The sequence below is a fragment of the Trichomycterus rosablanca genome, chromosome 13 (genome assembly GCF_030014385.1).
Source record: "Trichomycterus rosablanca isolate fTriRos1 chromosome 13, fTriRos1.hap1, whole genome shotgun sequence".
Taxonomy (NCBI): Eukaryota; Metazoa; Chordata; class Actinopteri; order Siluriformes; family Trichomycteridae; genus Trichomycterus; species Trichomycterus rosablanca.
Genome location: NC_086000.1, coordinates 32,645,447 through 32,667,368, shown reverse-complemented (window position 1 = coordinate 32,667,368; position 21,922 = coordinate 32,645,447). Strand labels below are relative to the sequence as shown.

At 37.6% G+C, this 21,922-nt stretch overlaps 2 protein-coding genes and 1 non-coding gene across 5 annotated transcripts in view; 2 read left to right on the top strand and 1 right to left on the bottom strand.

The window, feature by feature from the left end:
- Positions 1–10,122, bottom strand: part of efcab11 (EF-hand calcium binding domain 11) — a 154,078-nt gene extending 143,956 nt beyond the window's left edge. Inside the window, exons 1-3 of the mRNA XM_063007266.1 lie at positions 10,034–10,122; positions 5,586–5,681; positions 5,352–5,400 (exon numbers count right to left, since the gene is read on the bottom strand). Of these exons, the coding sequence (XP_062863336.1) occupies positions 5,352–5,400; positions 5,586–5,681; positions 10,034–10,111 (223 nt within the window). The 5' untranslated portion in view covers positions 10,112–10,122. The remainder of the gene's footprint in view (positions 1–5,351; positions 5,401–5,585; positions 5,682–10,033) is intronic.
- trnak-uuu (transfer RNA lysine (anticodon UUU)) lies at positions 7,515–7,587 on the top strand. The gene has a single exon. It is a non-coding gene; the product is annotated as a tRNA-Lys (tRNA).
- Positions 10,123–12,069: 1,947 nt separating the features above from the next.
- The window catches only part of tdp1 (tyrosyl-DNA phosphodiesterase 1), a 58,561-nt gene continuing 48,708 nt past the window's right edge, over positions 12,070–21,922 (top strand). Inside the window, exons 1-6 of one of the 3 annotated variants that reach the window (XM_063007024.1) lie at positions 12,070–12,086; positions 15,434–16,046; positions 16,184–16,227; positions 17,392–17,447; positions 18,669–18,765; positions 19,055–19,089. In XM_063007024.1, the coding sequence (XP_062863094.1) occupies positions 12,084–12,086; positions 15,434–16,046; positions 16,184–16,227; positions 17,392–17,447; positions 18,669–18,765; positions 19,055–19,089 (848 nt within the window). In that variant the 5' untranslated portion in view covers positions 12,070–12,083. Of the gene's footprint in view, positions 12,087–13,018; positions 13,193–15,433; positions 16,047–16,183; positions 16,228–17,391; positions 17,448–18,668; positions 18,766–19,054; positions 19,090–21,922 lie in introns of those variants that run through there. The other 2 variants (XM_063007025.1, XM_063007026.1) reach the window with 2 other exon arrangements.

Here is a 21,922-nt window from a genome sequence, read left to right as displayed (position 1 = left end):
TTTAAAACTCAGCTCTGCCATCTGGGAGCCTACATGAACAACGGTTGGCTGTTGTTTATACAGATGGAAGCCGGATAGGGACCTCATAACTGATGCAAGTATGACCTCTGCTGGCTGATTGATGGTGCCTGCACAGGGTCAAGGAAAAATGCATTGATCAGGGTGTGGTTCTTCGTACACAAAGCTGATCCGCATATGAACTCGCCTGTTGCAGGTGAAAAGATTCAGTCGGCTATTGCACGTGTCGGAGGGGGCATATGCTAGTTTTGTTCTCCTCAATCAGAGCGGGTATCGGCATCAGTAGAGAGGAAGCGTAATGCAATCGAGTATTTGGACGCGCTAAAAGTCGGGAGAATAAAAGGGGAGAAAATGCATTAAAATAAAAATAAAAGTAAATAAAATAAAAGTATATTGAACTCATAGGTGTATCTTGGCATTATAAAGAAGCACGCTGCCATCAATGCAAAGTTTGTCCCAAGAAGTCCATGGTTAATTCAGCAAGACAATTCAGCAAGACACAGATTTCGTGTGTGTTTGATAAGCATGCATTAAAAAAAAGCTTTTCTGTTCAGATTAGAACAGCGCTCTTTCTCTAAATGAGTTAGCACCCCTACCAGGCTCTTAACCACTGAGAGTGGCCTCACTCCCAAATCAACAGTCTGAACATTAACTTTGTTCAAGACAATCATCCACTGCTGAAACTGAATTTAAATTATCTTTTTTGAACTGACAGCTTTAATCAAACGATGATTTTTTTGTAATTTATTCATTAAAATCCCTAAATCTTATGACAATATTCTTTTGTGGGACCAAATTTAGAAAGGACAAAAATCAGTCAGACTAGTTCAAATAAGTCAGGTTTAGTGAGCTAGAACAGCTCCTAGGTTTACAAGATGGAAGAAATAAGGTGCAAGACCAGTTAGCACTGCATTAAATCATGAACTAATCAAACATGATGTAATAAGCTGCACTTTTAATAGCATACTGTTAGCTCTTGTATGACAGAGACGATATTATACATAATGTCACGTACATGAGGAGTAAATACTTGTGCACCAGTTTTATACACAAGATACACAAGGTCTTTTTGGGCTAAAATGTGATGATATTGTGCTTCCTTATGTCAGCTCAGATTTTACAGGATCTCCCCAAAGTAATAATGCATCCAACGATTTTACATTAAATAAGCAGAAAAAAATGATTAGCGATGTATTTACCAGGGCATAATTATCCCCAAAACAAAATAGCTAATTACAACACTTGTTTAATATGCTGTCTATTTTGTACAAGGTATTTATCATCTTTAATCTGGTGGGGAACAGTGGATTCAAAAAGTGTTCGAACCCTATGACTTTTTGAGCACTTCATTGTGTTGTTTATTTGATTTTGAATCGACATAATTGTTATTTTTACCCACCAATCTACACTTAATTAGCCAAAGTGACAAAGTAAAAACATTTTAATTTTTTACAAAGATCAACCAAAACAAGCATCTAGCAACATGCCTGCAAGTCCCTAAATATGAAAGCAACTTTCAAGCAACAATCTAGCAACCACCTGAGATACCATAGGTACCATTTAGCAACACCCAACTTGCTAATTACATCTCTTGTTTAATATGCTGTCTATTTCCATTAAAGGGACTGATCTGGTCTATTTATCAAAACGCAAAAAAGTTTGATAATTGATGCCACTTGATGAACACAAACAGCATCTGGGATGCAGACAGTCCGTTTACATTATGTATAAACAGCGCTCTAGAATGTCAAAGCAGAGAAAACCTTCTCCTTTGAAACATTAGAGTTTATTCACTCTTTTCATTGCATGTGCTTTACCAGAACTTGTTTAGTTATTATTGTTGTTATTCTATTTGTCCAGTTGGATCAATATGGCTAGTACATCTGTTAACCATTTAAAAACAAGTGTTGTTTTCATTGGCACCAACTAGCACAACCCAAAACCAAAAATTTTATATAACATTTTGATAATAAAACACCAGACCGTGGGTTAAAATGATGTAATTTACAAAATAACACTACGCTACACACTCTTATAAAAAAAGAACGAAAAAGTGAATGGTCTTTCAAGAGATGTCTGTGTTGTAAGGATTGTGGTACGGTTTAGACGCCTTCAGTGTACGAGAGTCAGCCTGAGGGAACCTGCTGCTCAGTCTAGTCAATTCTTCCCCATTACCAGCAGCAACCCACTCTCTCCTGCCATCACTAATTTAGTAATCATATGAAATTCAGAACAGGGGCAATTTAATACGCTGCTTGCTCTGAGCAAGATTTAATGCTGGGGTATTTCATCAAACTGAGCAAAGCACTGTTAACTCATTTTTCTTGTGCTTTCCTTTGGGGCAGTACACAAAAGCAATTTGCTTGTGGCGTAAAACACGAGACAAATTACCTACTAATCTAGGTCTTCAACCATTTAATGTCTCGCCTTAAAAATGTCTTTCCAACCCTCTTATCTTAAGTGTTACTGCCTTTCAGACAGCCTTTAAAAAGCCTATCTGCATTTTGTGCCAAAATTGTTTTGTGCCTTTTGTGAAGGATTCTTTCATTTCCAGCAATGTGTAAAGGGATTACACAAAATCAAATCAAGCTCCCTTTTTCATTCACTTCGCTCAAATGGTATAAAGCATGATTTTCTGCATAAAAATCAGAAGAAACGTTGTGCAGCATGGTTGGGCTCAGTGCAGCACATGCTGCGGAGCATCTTCCTCAGCTAGAGATGAGTCATGTCTTAATGTCTTAATGTTCTGATGAACAGCACATAAGAAGAGGACTGACACCACAAATACACCAGAAGAAGCAAAACCGAGCCATAGTCAATTTAAGCCACAAAAATATTTAAAACCAAATCATTTATAATAAACATATTAGCCCAGTTATTGCAGCAGTCTATTATAAGCACTATTTTTCTTCCAATCTATTTTACGATAAATACATCTGAACTCATAAGTCAACAATAAAACTAACTGGCCGCTCAGGTGGCGCAGCGGTAAAAACACACGCTGGAACCAGAGCTGGGATCTCGAATACATCGTTTCGAATCTCAGCTCTGCCTACCGGCAAAGGCTAAGCGGCCACATGAACAACGATTGGCCTGTTGTTCAGATATGGGCGGGACTAAGCCGGATAGGGTCTCTCTCCCATGACTGGTGCAATTACGACCTCTGCTGGCTGATTGATGGCGCCTGCACAGAGTTGAGAAAAGAGTGCTCTCAGGGTGTGTCCTCTCCGTACACAACGTTGAGCTGCACTGCACTCGTCAGAGTGTAGGTGACAAGATGCATACGGCATGCTGCCCACGTGTCGGAGGGGGCGTGGGTTAGCTTTGTTCTCTTCGATCAGAGTGGGGATCGGCATTGGTGGAGAGGAAGCATGACACAATAGGGCAATTGAACACGCTAAAGGGGAGAAAATGCATAAACAAAAATATTTTTTTTTAAACAATAAAACTAACTGTATCTCTATAAAAAAATACAACAATCATAAACAATAAGTGAATTATAAACATTTTGTAAAATGCAATACAGACAACAAAGTACTTTGTTAATTCTCTTGAACCTTTATCTGCCTGACAAAAGCAAAAAAACATTTCCAATGTTTTCACTGATCAACTTCATTAAATTTTGTAATATAAAATATAAACATAATTCAAATTTGATGCCTGCAGCATACTCAAAAAGTTAATTACTGTTACACCACCTTGCCTATTTATCACATATCTTAATGGTTTGAGAACTAAGAATGTTAATTATTAATGCCTAGTTCACACTACATGATTTTGCCCTGATTTTCGCTCGCCGACTGGTCGTCGCTAGATTTGCCGGCTCGGAAGCAACTCGGCGTTCACTCGGCGATCGAAACTCGGCTCTCAATCGCTATGTGTGAACTACTCAACAACTCGATCCAAGTGGCTCGCCGAACGCTCGGCTGAAGAGAGATATCTAGCTTGTCAAATATCTGGATCTGAGTTGCCCAACTGGGAATGAGTGCAGTGTCGAACAGCCAATGAGAATGCAAGATACGGTGTGAGGGGAAACGCAGGAGAGGAGTTGTAAAAAGGTGGAACGGGGCATAATATAGTTTATATCAAAATATATCGGCACACACACAAGTTTTATACAGTATTTCTGACCTTATCGTTCTCTACAAAACATAACACCCACGTTGCATTGCAAAAAATATTTATTACCCTCCAACTCACTACAGAACAATCCATGCTGTTCGCGTAGCCAAATCCCCTCAGATTCATTTATTTTTCTCCTTAATTTTACGCTGCACATCAGCGCACAAACTTTGATCGCTCGCTACTTGTTGACGTGCATTTTTGGACGTGGTATCATTAAACCCCTCGTCACTTCTCGTGTATGTTTTTGTGACAAAACGTAGTTTGGGAGACCAGAGAAGCTCGCCTGCGATTCCAGTTGGTGATAGATGGTGTAGTGTGAAACCCCCTATCACTGATCAATCGTGTAGTGTGAAAGCCACACCGACTTGAAAGACTCCCGATTACAAGAGATCCAGTTGTGTAGTGTGAACTGTACAGCGACCTGATGACTTGGAAAGTCGTGTAGTGTGAACTTGGCATAAAGTGCAAGTGGAACTTCAGCAGCTCAACAGTCTGTGGTCCCCGTTTTTGGTCATCTCTTAATGATGTGCCATACATTTATATATGACATAACTGACCAGTTTAACCCTATTCGATTATTGTATCCTTATTCTATTTATCTTTATATTAGTGTTGAACTTAAACAATTAGTGTTCTAAAACATTCTAAGACAGTCTAGGTATGTTTGTTATTTTTGAGGGAGAAGCACCCATCACATTTGTATCATTTTACCATCAACTGGACCAACTGAGGCTGCAACTTGTCTTAAAGCCAAAGCTTGAATACAAAATGTTTACTCACTTGATAGAGTTTGTTTGGATTTTAACGATGGAACAATAGTTACTCATTACACAAGATTCATCAGTTCACAAGGTTATATCGAACACAGTCATGGACAATTTTGTACCTTCAATTCACCTCACTTGCACGTCTTTGGACTGTGGGAGGAAATCCACGCAGACAACATGCAAACTCCACACAGAAAGGACCCGGACGGCCTCACCTTGGGATCGAACCCAGGACCTTCTTGCTGTGAGTCAACAGTGCTACCCACTTAACCACCGTGCTGCCCTCACTTGAGAGAGAGAGAGAGAAATTGAACCATAATGATGGTGTTTTTTACCAATACGTTAGAGGAACTTATTGTAGCAGATACAGAACCTATATGAGTGCAATGACATAACAAATAATAATAAATATGTTGATGTGACATGACATTCTCTTCTTACCTGGGCTGTCTGGTACAGTGCCAGTCTCCATCATCATACTTGTTTCAGACTGTAAATAGGAATAAATAAGTAAATACCTGAACATCTACACAAAAGCACAACATTAAAACACTACAAAAGCACAATCAAACAAAAAAGCTTTTTTAGACATAACTTGGAAAGATTTACCAACAAAGCACATTAAAATCCAGAATTGACACAATGCCGCCCTCTAGAGGCCTGAGAATGACCCACCTTTGAGGGCTTGTATCCAAACAGCATGACGACTGCTATCTTTAAATCTTCTCTGGACAAGTAACCCTTGTTTTCCACATCACACTGCTCGAAAACCTGAGAATCATGAGGAGAAAGTATTTTAAAAACTGCACATACCACTGTAGGTAGGAAATAATGCATATACATATACAGTATATACTGTATATATCAATGGCCCAAATTCAATGTGCAATAATCGTCACTTATCACTTTATATTTAATAAATAAATATATATTTAACCTGTATCATATACTGTATACTTGGAACTGCACCTTCCTGCACTTTTAATTCCATTCCATTTGTTTATTTACACTCAATCCATCCTCATCATTAATAACGGCTCTGTAGTTATTCAATATATGTTATTCATTTTATGTAAAACTCAGGTCTTTTAATCTTGGTTATGTTTGTGCTGGGGTTTTTTTTATTTATTTATATTGTCGAATTTTGATAGTGTGTATTTGATGTGTAATGCTACTGGGACCTTAATTTCCTTTGGGATCAATAAAGTATCTATCTATCTATCTATCTATCTGTCTATCTATCTATCTATCTGTCTATCTGTCTATCTATCTGTCTATCTATCTATCTGTCTATCTATCTGTCTATCTGTCTATCTGTCTATCTATCTATCTGTCTATCTATCTGTCTATCTGTCTATCTGTCTATCTGTCTGTCTATCTGTCTATCTATCTATCTATCTGTCTATCTATCTGTCTATCTGTCTATCTGTCTATCTATCTGTCTATCTGTCTATCTGTCTATCTATCTGTCTATCTGTCTATCTGTCTATCTGTCTATCTATCTGTCTATCTATCTATCTATCTGTCTATCTATCTATCTATCTATCTATCTATCTATCTGTCTATCTATCTATCTATCTGTCTATCTGTCTATCTGTCTATCTATCTGTCTATCTGTCTATCTATCTATCTATCTATCTGTCTATCTGTCTATCTGTCTGTCTATCTGTCTATCTGTCTATCTGTCTATCTGTCTATCTATCTATCTATCTGTCTATCTATCTATCTATCTGTCTATCTGTCTATCTGTCTATCTATCTGTCTATCTATCTGTCTATCTGTCTATCTGTCTATCTGTCTATCTGTCTATCTATCTGTCTATCTGTCTATCTGTCTATCTATCTATCTATCTGTCTATCTATCTATCTATCTGTCTATCTATCTATCTATCTATCTATCTATCTATCTATCTATCTATCTGTCTATCTATCTATCTGTCTATCTGTCTATCTGTCTGTCTATCTATCTATCTATCTGTCTATCTGTCTATCTATCTATCTATCTATCTATCTGTCTATCTGTCTATCTGTCTATCTATCTATCTATCTATCTATCTAATCCATCTATCACAAAACTGGCATGTATTAATAAAACCCTATTCCAACAAATGTTAGAACATTTTGTAAAAGGTAAAACAAAATCACAAGAATATGCTTAAAATATAAAACACTGCATTTTCACCTTTTTTACTTTTTATTTGCATTTTCTATACTGTCCCAACTTTTGTCTTATTTGAGGTTGTAGTAGTGCGGTGATACAATACAGTACTTGTATGCATGCACATGCACACTAATAAACTAAATATACAATATAATTAAAAAAAAATAAACAATTACTGGTACAGTTTTTGCAGTTAGTTTGCATATTACCCACTCCTACATAAAATTGCTGATCAGTCCAGCATGTCTAAGCGTTGTATTGTAATTGAAACACAAGTTACTGTTACTACAAGAGCAAAGAGAAATAGATTCAATGTAAATAACCCGTCTAGAGAAACTTAATTCTTGATTAAGTGATTTATTAAATGCGATTAATGTGATTTGTTTTATACTGTTCTCAGCTGATCAATAGCATACATGTATAGATGGCTCGCCTGCACTCAGAGCCCGGATAGCTCAGTCGGTAGAGCATCAGACTTTTAATCTGAGGGTCCAGGGTTCAAGTCCCTGTTCGGGCGGAACCATTTTTGGACAGTATTAGTGTTTCTTTAAACATTCCATGTTCAGATTGAATAGATATTCAACACAAAACACATTTGTGTCGCTGTTTCGTTAATAAAACCCTTTCAGATGATGAGCTACCGACTCAACATTACCTACTTCCACACGGTTATTACTGAGCTCCGTTTCATTCTTCTGTTTGTAATGTACACTGTTCCAAAATGTTTTTAAGAATGAACGTTCAAAGCACAAATGTATTACAAAGGTCGAATGAATGTTTATTTCAAGCGATGATCATGTCGACTCTAACTCAGATTCAAACACACTGTTGTGAATCAGTGGAATCGGTTCCAAGGCGGAAGACAACAACTCTTAGGTAGTATCGAGTCATTTGGAATCGACTCCCAACTCCAAGCTCACAAACTAGACAATTACTCTAAAAAATCTATTATGATCGTTATATAATAGTATGGACACAAATATAGAGACTAAACATGATTTCAGTTTGTATTTAAAAGGCACAGAAGCCACCTCAACAAGCTTAATCTGAAACACAAGTGGATATGACTATTATTAGCTGCTTTTACCCACAAGCATGTGCTTAATTTATCCTGTTAACATTGTATTTCTACAAAAATACTCATCCATATAAGGAGGATTCTGGCTGGACTGAGGTCACTCAGAAATTACATACAATGGCAGAGAATTGTGCCTATGTTTCCAATCCCAAATTTTAATACCATACACACTATGAGGAAAAACTTATTCATTAGAAAAGACAATTACGCTTGGAAAAGTTGGAAGTAACCCTAGATTAACCAATAACAGTTAACCTATAACTGACCAAGAAGTATTTGTTTGCTGAATGCTGTTGGTTAATGTTCATTATTCATATTCATGTCATTTCCAACAGCTGATGCTTAAGTTGTATAAAGAGCAGACTTGAAGAGCTCTTTCTTTCTTGCCAAATTTTGACTCTCGGTGTGCATGCTGTCCTTCTGTAGCCTAGAGGTTAAAGTTCATGCCTAGTATTTGAAAGGTCACTGGTTCAAGCCCCACTACTGCTAGGTTGCCACTGTTGGACCATTGAGCAAAGCCCTTAGGCCTCAATTTCTCAAACTGTATACCGTCATAGTATTGTAAGTTGTTTTAAATAAATGCCGAAAATGTAAATGGGGACAACTTTAAAGATAATATTGAAACTTTTTAAAGGAATTCCTAAATTCATATATATTATTTTTTCCCAATTAATTTTTATTAACCTCCTCATTCTGGTCAGGGCCACTTCCACCAGGAAACACTGGGTGCAAGGCAGTCATACCCTTGACAGGATTTCAATCCTTCACAGGGTTACATCCCCCAAACATAGCCGATCATGTCTATGCAGACGCCTGGCTGGCCGATAGCACCGCTAAGATTCTGCTAACAAACCGCTGTACCACTTGAATTTTCCATTTTGTAGCTTTATTGTGTAATAAATAAATAAATAGTTCTATGTGCAAGAGCTTTACACTTTGATGGATCGCTCTGAGCTTATCTGTTACTGACTAATCGACTAATGAAGACTGGGTATCGGTTAAAAGAAATTGGCAAAGAATCAATTTGACTGCACTAAATAGCACTAAACAAGCAAGCTGTAGCCTAGTGGTTAAGGTAAAGGACTACTAATCCAAAGGTTGCTGGTTCAAGCCCCACCACTGCCAGGTTGCAGCTGTTGGGTCCTTGAGCAAGACCATTAACCCTCAATTGCTCAGACTGTATAATGTAACTGAAATGTAAGTCGCTGTGGATAAAGGCGTCTGCTAAATGCTGAAAATGTAAATGTAAATAATAGAGCCGAATCACTGCGAGAAAGCGACACCAAAGCTTACGAGCCGACTCTGACTTTACAATGCCTGCAATTGAAGTATCGACTCCTTTGAGGATTCAAACTGTGTTAAGCACTTGTTATTAGACATATTTACAATTTATTCTTCTTTAAAAATCGTTTGGGACTGGTATCACACAATAAGTACTTTTATCGGTAGAAATTCCAATCCCAATAGTTAAAAAATAATGCCAAATATCACCAGACCTTCGGTGTTTTCAGGTTACCTGTAGTCGACTATTTCTTGTAAAGCCATAATCGAGTGACTCGAGAATCTGAGTATCGACTCATCAGAAATAGACTCCTAACTGATACTTAGCTGGCTAAATTAACAATAACTTTAAACAGTTGTTCTATAATAGTATGGACACGTATAACTCATCAACGTTAACCCACATTAATGGTTCGTGGCAGTTACAATATCGAATGTTTACTTCTGTTTAAAGAGTCGAGTTAAAAGAGTCGAGTTAAAAGAGTTGAGCTTAGGTGGAAACATTAAGTGCGGTTAGCTCGTATCATTAACTTGAATTACACTGGGTCTAAACAATTCAGAGAAACTAAAATGTCTTTAATCAGCTACAATTCTACGCTCTTACCGAAACAAACTTCTTTCTGTCACCGTCTGTCATTTCTCTATTACTCTTATAATACACAGATCCGCTCCGAAACGCCATTTCTAACCGACTCCTGTTTTAAACAGTTGACATGGTAACCGCAGGTTCACATGATAGGCTTTTACAACTTTCACCACAATGGATGAGTCCAAAATAACCTAATGTGCCCTACATACGTGCACTATATAGGGTATGAAATAACATCCAATAGCTGCATGATCTTGATTATGCAGTGCACTATATATAATTGAGAGAGCCATTTGGGATTCTTCCAAAGTCAGTTTCTCTTGGAGGTGGGTAGGTGGCTGCAAATGAGTTAGAAAAATACGTTTTTTAAATCGAATAAATCAGAATAAATGTCACAAAACAGCAATATAAACACCAAAGCTAGTTATTATACATTAAAATATTAACATTTATTTATTTATTAGGATTTTAACATCATGTTTTACACTGATTACTTTCATGACAGCAGGTAGTTACTGGTTACACAAGATTCATCAGTTCACAAGTTTAATGTCAAACACAGCCATGAACAATTTTGTATCTCCAATTCACCTCACTTGCATGTCTTTGGACTGTGGGGGGGAAACTGGAGCTCCCAGAGGAAACCCACACAGACATGGGGAGAACATGCAAACTCCACACAGAAAGGACCCAGACTTCCCCACTTGGGGAACTAGCCCAGGACCTACTTGCTGTGAGCCGACAGTGCTACCCACTGAGCCACCGTGCCGCCTTATTTATTTTTACTAATCTAATCTAAAAAGCGATTAAAAACCCACCTCTTTACTAAGCACTTAAACTGACTTGTACTTATTTACTAACATCTTGTTCCATCCTTTTCCATTTCCAAAAAAACAAAAAAAAACACTTTGGTTCTAACAGGTTTTAGCAGATTTGTGTTCTTCGACTGTTGTTTACCTAAACTTGAGAAATGAAATGTTCACTTTGGAAGCACTTCTGTAAGTCGCTCTGGATAAGAGCGTCTGCTAGATGCTGAAAATGTAAATGTAATCTCTGTGTCAGGACATCATAGCCCACTGAGTCACTACCAGGACTATCAGGACACCTGAAGCATGATGTGTCCCTCTGTTTTTGAAACCTACATTGCACATCTGTAAATATTTACTGCACAGGGCACTTTTATAACTGTCTATTATTTCACATATTACATATCTTTATTATATTTATTACTTACAAGTATTGTACAGTGATAACTACTTTTTTTTTCTAACGTACCTTGAGCTGCAGTACTGCTTGAATTTCCCTTTGGGATTTATAAAGTGATCTATCTATCTATCTATCTATCTATCTGTCTGTCTGTCTGTCTGTCTGTCTGTCTGTCTGTCTGTCTGTCTGTCTATCTATCTATCTATCTATCTATCTATCTATCTATCTATCTATCTATCTATCTATCTATCTATCTATCAATTAATTTCCTCAGTGCTCTGGTGAGCCAAGTGGTACGTGGAAATACTTGGTGCAAGTCAGGAATAAACCCTGATCTGGGTGCCAAGCCAACACAGACGTTGTTCCAAGTAAGAGCAGTCAGGTCATTTTGTGGCAGGTGGGAGGAAACCAGAATACCCAGATAAACCCACATGGACCTGTCCTGTGTTGTTGTGTGGTATTCACTCTGTGTGCTACTGTGCAGCTGTCGAAAAAGTTTCATTATTTTTCAACTGCCATTTGAATGCCATGTGGCAAGGTTAGCTCTAGTAGATTAGCCCAGAGACTTCCAAAAAAAATCCTTGAAAATAATTTCTGGATCAAATGAAATGATAGAAACAACTTTAAATGTCTCTCTGTGGTTCCAAAATTCCATATTGAACACTTGAATGTCTGGATAAAAGGAAACAAAGGAAGGGTGGTTATTGGTTTATTCCTGTTGTGTCCCAACTTTAGGTCAAGCTGACTAGCTCAAAGAAGCTTTAAGGGGAAGAAGATTTTCATGTGATGATGATGTGAAAGCAGTGCTGCATCAGTGGCTACGGGGTCAACCAAAAACATTTTTGCTGATGGCATTAAAATGGTACGATGCTTGGAAATATGCATCACAAAGGAAGGTGACTGTGTAGAACAGTGATGTCATTTGGTTTTTACATTTTTTTTTAAATACATTTTTTAATTAATTTTTTATTGTTTAGCGCGTCCAATTGCCCGATTGCGTCATGCTTCCTCTCCAACAATGTCGATCCCTGCTCCGATTGAGGAGAACGAAGCTAACCCACGCCCCCTCTGTCACGTGGGCAGCAGCAGTATGCATCTTATTACCTGCACTTTGACGAGTGCAGTGCAGCTCAGCGTTGTGTACGGAGAGACACACCCTGACAGCACTCTTTTCTCATCTCTGTGCAGGCGCCATCAATCAGAGGTCGTAATTGCATTAGTTATGAGAGAGAGAGAGACCCTATCTGGTTTATTCCCACCCATATCTGAACAACAGGCCAATCGTTGTTCATGTGGCCGCTCGTCCTTAGCTGGCAGACAGAGCTGAGATTCGATATGCTGTATTCGAGATCCCAGCTCTGGTTCCAGCGTGTGTTTTTTACCGCTGCGCCACCTGAGCGGCCTGGTTTTGAAATTCTTAATAGAGATTTTTAAATGCATAAACTTTTTGAAGAACCCTTGTTCTCTTAACAAATATTAACAAAATATTAACAGAATAACAAAATATTCTTCTATTCTATCATTAAACTAATAAAGACTTTAAAATCTTGCTCTGCTAAAATGTTTAAAGTTACCCTATATACTCTGTATTCATGCCTTAAGATCATTGTTTACGGATGCCTCCGGGCCCACTGCGACCCTAATCAGAATGTCAGAATGAGGCGTTTAGGAAAAAACACAGCCTCTTTGTCCGTTAGGCTAAAACGGACTTTTATTTTGAAATCTGCACTCTCTGTGTTGCTGCAGAGTCGCACAAAGTTTGCACAACGTGCACCGAGCTCAAAAACAAACAACGTTCAGTTCTGCTCAGACTGACCTGATTCACTTATAATTTTATATACATATTTATATTAGATATTTAATCTACAGTCACTCTCACTTTGGTGTTTTGTTTTATTTTAATGTCGTCTATTTATTATACACACATTTAATCTGCAGAATATCTGGGACATCTCAGCTCCCATCACAGTAAGTCAGTCGTTTTATAAATAATTTCTAAACAAAACAGCTCATGAATTCTTAATTATTAACATTTTAATTTATAACAGTAGAATTATTTAAGCACTTCTGATTTTAACTTGATTTATTAACATATATTACGGGCTGATAGTAAAACTAGAGCTTTGCTAGAGCTTTGAAATAAATTGCATAAACACATAACAGTAGATAAAAGTTCATCTGCTTTGATAAAAATAGCTGTAAGAGCTTTGGGTAGAAATTCACATGTACATTGTCAGCATTTAGCAGATGCTTTTATTCAAAAGGACTTACAGTATACAGTCTAAGCAACTGAGGGTTCAGGGCCTTGCTCAAGGGCCCAACAGTGGTAACCTGGCAGTGGAGGGGTTTGAACCAGCAACCTTCTACTTACTAGTCCAGTACCTTTACAGCTAGGATGTAAACTGCCCTTGAATGCATAATGCATAATTTTTTTAAATCTTGCTCTCCTAAATTCATTTATGAAGAAAAAAACAGAAAAGTTGAGTGTTAAGGTACTGGACAATTAATCAGAAGATCACTTGTTTAAGCTCCACTACCACGTTGCAACGGTTGGACCCCTGAGCAAGGCCCTTAACCCTCATTTGCTTGCATTGTATTCAATCACAGTGATAGGGCAAAAATTTTGTTCAGTCATAACTGTAAGTCGCTTTGGATAAAAGCGTCTACTAAATGCTGAAAATGTAAATCACAGTTCTAAGTCGCTTTAGATAGACCAGTTCATCAGTGTAGATACAGTGTAGATTAAGATCAGACCAGTTCATCAGTGTAGATACAGTGTAGATTAAGATCAGACCAGTTCATCAGTGTAGATACAGTGTAGATTAAGCTCAGACCAGTTCATCAGTGTAGATACAGTGTAGATTAAGATCAGACCAGTTCATCAGTGTAGATACAGTGTAGATTAAGATCAGACCAGTTCATCAGTGTAGATACAGTGTAGATTAAGATCAGACCAGTTCATCAGTGTAGATACAGTGTAGATTAAGATCAGACCAGTTCATCAGTGTAGATACAGTGTAGATTAAGATCAGACCAGTTCATCAGTGTAGATATAGAGTCTGATTAAGATCAGACCAGTTCATCAGTGTAGATACAGTGTAGATTAAGATCAGACCAGTTCATCAGTGTAGATACAGTGTAGATTAAGATCAGACCAGTTCATCAGTGTAGATACAGTGTAGATTAAGATCAGACCAGTTCATCAGTGTAGATACAGTGTAGATTAAGATCAGACCAGTTCATCAGTGTAGATACAGTGTAGATTAAGATCAGACCAGTTCATCAGTGTAGATACAGTGTAGATTAAGATCAGACCAGTTCATCAGTGTAGATACAGTGTAGATTAAGATTACACCAGTTACGTCAATGTGTCTGTATCGAGAAGGGAAAGAACTTACATATATTCCACAGACAGCATGTTCACTAATAAATTATGAATCATTTTCCTACTAGATTTATACACAGCAAGAAGGTCCTGGGTTTGATTCCCTGGTTGAGCGGTCCAGGTCCTTTCTGTGTGGAGTTTGCATGTTCTCCCTGTGTCTGTGTGGGTTTCCTCCCACAGTCCAAAGACGTGCAATTTTGTACTGGAGATACAAAATTGTCCATGACTGTGTTCATCATTAAAGACTTGAACTGATGAATCTTGTAACTACCTGTCCTGTCATAATTGTAACCAAAGTGTGAAAAACATGATCTTAAAATCCTAAAAAAATAAATAAATACTTTTGGCTTTTTACTTACGTTTGGGTTGAAGAAAAAAAAAATTCCTTTTTTCTTTAAAGCTCTGATGCGTCATTAGATTAAACTAATTAACTCTACCAGTTTATTAATTACTCTTACCTTGTGTCTACAGTTAAAGTAATTGTTTATATTCACATGAAAGAGAAATGTAAAGGGTTGCATTCTTGGGATCGTGTCCCAAAGGTGCTTGGATGGTGTAGAGGTCTATTATGCAAGCCCACCACTGCTGAGATCTGTGTACAAATCTCTGCAGTGCTACCAGCCAGGCTGGTCTTCTACACTGACATGATTGGCTATGTCTAAATGGTGGGAAGTGCTTCAAAAGGATTGACCCCCTGTCCAGTGTATTACTGCTTTGCATCCACTGTCCAGCGACCTTCTGATTACTAGTCTAGTACCTCAACCACTAGGCTTGCCTAACAGTTTTAAGTTGTTGACTGACTAATATTCTTGTTTTCCCTGTAGAACAGAATGTCCCAGGAAAGTCAACATGGCAAGTGGACTCTGTCTGACAGCGATGATGATGATGACATTGTACCACCAACACCCCCAAAAGATATAAAGAATCCAGTTGTAAAACCTGATCCAGTGTTTAAATCCAGTACAGCAAATACAGTCCTAAAACCAAAGCCCAGCCCTGAGCCCAGCAGAGAAAACAAGATGAAGTCTGAGCCATTAATTAAGACTGAAACACTGTCAGCACCCTCAATGGGTTCTGAGGCCAGACAAGCCACGCACCTAAATCAGAGTAATCCTGTGAAATATGAAAACAGTCCGTCTCCAGCAGTGAAAAGAAAAAGGGAAACAGATGAGGGAGGCTGGAACCTCTCAAGCAGTGATGATGAAGCTCCTTCCTCAGCTCCCCAAATCAAACCTAAACAATCGCGCCCAAGTCCTCCTAAAAAGAAGCTGGAGAAAAGTCGACCACCCAGCCCACACGGTGCTTCTTATTATAAAGAGGAACCCAGTGACTTCTTTGAAGCGAATTTATCTGCAATGAATGACACGTATCGCTTTTATTTAAATAAAGTCAGTGGAATAGAAAAGAAGTTCAACACTGGAGCTTTGCACATCAGAGGTAATGAAAACAATAATATATGCCAGATTTTAAATTATTATCAAGGTTTTTTTTCTATACATTTGAACATACATACATAGACTAATGTGTATTTTTTACTTTGTATTCATTTCTTTTATCATTTTTTTCCAAATTAGAAATCCTTTCCCCAATGTTTGGCACACTGAAGGAATCAGTCCAGGTAAGTTACTATATAGACCAGACTATAGTGTGTGAGGGGCTTATAACACTGCAGCAGCATCAAGAGTTAAAGTGAAATAAAGTGACTACTAGACAAATATCTGTAACAATGACTTACCCGGTTCTTAAAAGAAATCTGGCTTGGTTTCTAAAAGCAAAACATATCTAAAACCATAGATCTTTATGACATATTACAGGTAATACCAGCTTGTTTATGTTATCAAAACGAAATACAGTAGGATAATTAAAAAATCATATTAATTTTAGCTTAATGCTGCAGCTTTTAAAGAGCTGCCTATAGCAGCTTGTGTCCTGAAGACTTAAAGGTTTGATACCCGCCTCAGGTTACTGTCTGTAAAATGGCATCATGCTCTTCCTGTGTCTGCATCGGTTTGCTTTTAGACATATGCGGAAGGGGAATTGGCTGTTCTAAAATGCCCATGGGTGTGAGTAAGTAAATATGTGAGTGTCTTGCCACTTGATCAAGAAAATTGTCACATTGATCAGATAAATGAAATTTGTTGTTTACTGAAGTTTGGTGGCCAACCGGAAAATGAATAATGAGAGAAAAAAACCTATAACATATAAAGTGTAAATCTGACAGTAATTGTATAATTAATTATACTATCATGTTGTTAAAAACCAAGGCCACCAACCTGTAATATCTGCCAAACAACTGTTACAATAAAACACATTTTAATAGAATGTCCCAAATACACCAAGGAAAGTGAACAAGTACACATGCCTGAAACCATAAAATAAACTCTTATACAAGACAACACAGGAACAGTTTTAAGCTGCCTTGCAGCCATAAAAATGAAAATATAAAATAGACTAAAATATAAAGACAAGATAAAATAAACAGACAGAAACATTATACCTATTGTTTGCCATGAAATGACACGTGTTAAATATGGTGTTAAAACCCAAATAAATAAATAAATATAAAGCAACGTGGCAGGAACAGTAGATGGTTAAAACAGGCTCAACACTTAATAAACTGTGATGATGAAGTGAACATATAATCAGAATCCATGCTAACAAACCAGGGCAGATCAGTTCTACAGAACCAACTTAAAGCCAATCCAAACACTGTTTGCTGTCTGTTTCATTAATTCCCTGTTAGAGGCACACATTGATTTTTGTGCTGGCTTTGTTGTCACAGTTTAACTACTGCTTTGATATTCCATGGATGGTGAAACAGTATCCACCAGAGTTCAGGTAAGTGTGAATATATTATACAGTATTGGGGGAGAGTTCAATATTCCTTGACAAATCGATTTGGTTTAAGATAAGGAGCATTTGTGACATTTATATTAATATTTACACATTTGTAGGGTTTTATAGTATAAATAGGTATAAATGTTTTTTATTGATTGAAGAAGTTTAAGTGCAATTTAATTTTCATCAACCACTTTTTCTAGTCATGGTGCCAATCCATCGCAAAGCTTTGGCCAAATGACCTGCTTGACAATTGCGCAGTTGAAGACTTGCATAACTAAATAAAATGGCAAGAAAAATACAAGTAGTGTCATGGTAAAAAGATAGTTGATCTAAAACAGTGATAAACACGCTCATTTATTAAATTCTGAATACAATCTATCTTAAATAGATTTGTATTTACTAAAAAACCCAAACACACATAAGTATATGGGGTCAAACTTTAAAAATGGGTTTTATGCTGATTTATTTTTAATTCAGGTCAAACCAATTTACAAACAACCACTTTCTGCTGGTTAAAGATTTATTTACTGTCCCAACATTTCTGGTATTGAGGTTTGTACTGTATATTAAGCAAAATTATTGGCATTATTATTTAAGTATATATTGTACTGCCCTAATAAGCTCAGGTGTTGCAGTGGTAAAGTAGGCTAGCACACTAAGCTGAGATCTGGGATCCAGGGTTTAAATTTCAGTGGTGCTATTGACCGGTCAGGCATCTGCATGGACGTTATTGGCTAACGTCAATCTAGCCTAGCAATTGAGAGGTGCACTTGTCAGTTGCTCTCAGTGCAGGTTTCAAGCCCAAATACAAATAGGAGAGTTGTGTCGGGAATGGAATCCAGCATAAAAACTGTTCCAAGCCTGATATGTTGTAGCCTAGTGGTTAAGGTACTGGACTAGTAATCCAAAGGTCGCTGATTCAAGCTCCACCACTGCCAGGTTGCCACTGTTGGACCCTTGAGCAAGGTCCTTAACCCTGAATTGCTTAGACAATATACTGTCACAGTACTGTAAGTCGCTTTGGATAAAAGCGTCTGCTAAATGCCATAAATGTAAATATGTCGACCAGATCCACTGTAGCAGCTGCTATATACAGGGAGCAGCCAAAGGAAAAAAATTCTTAAGCCCTAATAAGTGTAAATATACAATAAGAAAAGACTCTTTTAGCTTATTACTTTTCACAGATAATTATTTCTGTTCTCTTGCTGTATGTTTCAGGGATAAACCTGTAATAATTGTTCATGGAGAGAAACGGGAGTCAAAGGCTCGACTGATCCAACAGGCTCAACCCTACAGTCACATTCGTTTTTGTCAGGTAATGTTCTGTTATTGTTTCGTTATGCAAATATGTGCAAACTTATGCGATTATTTTTGGCATTATTTTAACATCACAGCATTTTTAAAAGTGTAATAATGTTCTCCACCACTTGGTGGTTGTACACGGCTGTAGAATAATCTACTTGGCTCTTCGCTCTTTTTCAGTTATGACTGTAAATGTCAGATGGACACAAAATAATTGTTGTTGCATTAAAAATGTTGTAAGTTTTTTTTATTAATCTGAATTTCATCAGAATCAGAAAGTTTTTACTTTTTTTCTTTAACAGGCCAAGTTGGATATTGCTTTTGGGACTCATCATACGTAAGTTTTACTTGACAATTTAGTTTCTCTTTTAATTTTTACTTTTCAAAGAAATAAAATAAAGGTTATAGCATCTTTACAGAACAGTCATGTTCAGATGTGTGTTGACTGTAGTCAAACGTTACAGTGAGGGAATTTTTAAATACATCAAGTTAACATTTATGGCATTTAAACACTTTTATCTAAAGTGAACTACAATTTTGACATTATGACTGTATACAGTTTGAGCAAATGAGAACTAAGGCTCTTGTTCAGGGGCCCAACAGTGGCAACTTTATGGTGGTGGTGATTGAACCGGCAACCTTCTGATTATCCAGTACCTTTACCGCAGAGCTACCATGGCCCTGTGCCCCATCTACATTGCCCTATAAATTATTATGTTTGTTTTTGGATGATATCTATGTGGTTTGCAGTGGTAGCTCAATGTTTAAGTAATCTGCTAGTAGTCTGGGCTAGATTCATTCCAACCACTTCCAGGTTTTTACTCTTGGGCCGTTGAGCAAGGCCCTTAACCCTAATAAGTTGCTTTAGACAAAAGCATCTGCTAAATACCATACGTGTAAATAAAGGTTCATAATACTTAAAATAACTGATAAATATCTGAACAAACCTTAATATTCCACTTTTTGATGGCTGTGGTATTTCAGTGGATAGGGTACTAACCTAGTTCAAGCCCCACCACAACCACCAAGTTGCCCCTGTTGGGCCTCCTGAGCAAGGCCCTTAACCTCTAATTGCTTACAATTGTAAGTCGCTTTGGATAAAAGCATCTGCTAAATACTGTGAATGTAGATATGGCATGTACTTGATTCGGGCAGGTAACTTCTTGATATGTTTTCCCCAATGCAAGAAATGAAAATAATTTAGCTCGCAGAAACTACCAGTATTACTATACAGGTGGTTCCTCTTTTCTTGTCTCTCTTTTTAAAATATAACCATAAGGATTAACTGCATTTTAGCCACAAGAGCATGAGCATGCAAACTTTTGTATTAAACTAGTGTTCTCAACTAATCCAAACCTTTTAGATCAGATTTAGTGGTCAGTGCTCTGTGCTGGCCAGGTTAAAGGAGTTATTTCACACAAATAAAAAAAATTGCACCTTTTTGAGCTTGTGTGACCCTGTTTAGCCTATTCATAACTGCAATCTGTCGTACATGTATATGATAGAGCGACTTTGATAGATACTGAGCTCTTCAGTCCAGCCCATTTGACTACCAGTGACCGTGGAGATTACATGGCCGGTGTTGATTTTTATTTGTTTTGTTTTGTTTTTTTATTTACATGTTAGCTAAAAGTGCTGAATCTACTTGTAAGAAATGATGTTTGCTTATGTTCTGCCATGCAGTGAGTTTTTTACTATAATTAAAATATTTTATCATAAATTGATAGTGAGGTCGACTCAGGGGTGGCACAGGGGCAGTGTAGCGCACAACAAAAATGAAACCGATCTTCTCTTGCGGTCATTGTCTGTCCGAAGTTTCTCTGGGTAAACTTTGCTCATCATCCCATGCTGGGTTTCTGGGTGGTGCTGGACCAACTGTGGTCTAGCTAGGTCCAGTTGTGATGTTTGGTTGGTCAATACATATTAGAGTATTTCTCTCTACCGGCTATTTAAACGTGCTCACTCACTTGACCGAAACCCTTGATTTGTCATTAGATTTCTATACTTGATTGGAATTGCGTTGCACCCTGTAAAACCTTCTTCTTTTTTCTGCAATCAGCTTCATATTATAACAGCACCTGATAGATTGCAACGAGGAGCATATTATTCACCTCTTAGGAGTGTTTAACCTCTGTCTTCCAATTTGTGGTTGAGCTATACATCTGTACCTTACACTTTAGTGATTTTTAATGACATCTGAAGCATGGACGGCACTGGATAGTAATGCTTTACATTCCCAGTTTATCATGTGGAAGGGTCATCATGTTTTATTCAGGAGCAGTGAGTAGGAGGTAGCCAGCTTTATCCCCCTGTCTACTGCCTGGCCTTAATGAACTAAATAAAACATTAACGCTGTGATCACACCTGCGTCAGGTTGCTGAAGCTGCTCTCGGGTGATTTATACCTGTGATCTCCTGATGCACAGGAGATTTATTTTTAAAGGTAATAATAATAATAATGTTTTGCCAAAAATAAAGTGTAATTAACACTGCAGTGAGACAAGCATTCGACCGCTAGTTTCCATTATTAAATATACTTTCAGTACATGTATCATTCCGGATTTTGTATATTTTAAATATGAACAAAATATAAATTTTTAAGCTTAAAAAGGGATCTGGAATTTATAGGGCGGTGTATTGCCAGTATTTACAAAAGGTGTCAAAGCAATTAAAGTAAATGGCAGGTTAGATATTAATGCTATTAATATTAAAAATAAGAATTGTTCTGGGCGGCACAGTGGCTCGGTGGGTAGCTCTGGCGCCTCACAGCAGGAAGGTCCTGGGTTCGATCCCCAGGCGGAGTAATCCGGGTTTCCTCCGGGAGCTCTGGTTTCCTCCCACATTCTAAAAACATGCAGTCAGGTTAATTGGAGACACTGAATTGCCCTATAGGTGAATGTGTGTGTATGTGTGTGTCTGTGTCTGCCCTGCAATGGACTGGCGCCCTGTCCAGGGTGTTACTGTGTGCCTTGCAGTGTTCTATTGATTTGACCCTTCTCTGTAGCCTCCGCCTTCTCGCATGTCTTGACTAGTCACGTACATGCAACTCTTGGTCAAACTGCTTTTCAGTCATTCTTCCCAGCGTGTGTGTAGGCGCAGAGCTTTAATAATGTCCAAACTCAAATGTGCATTCACAGTTTAGTTCTAAAAACCATGAAAAATTATTCTGAG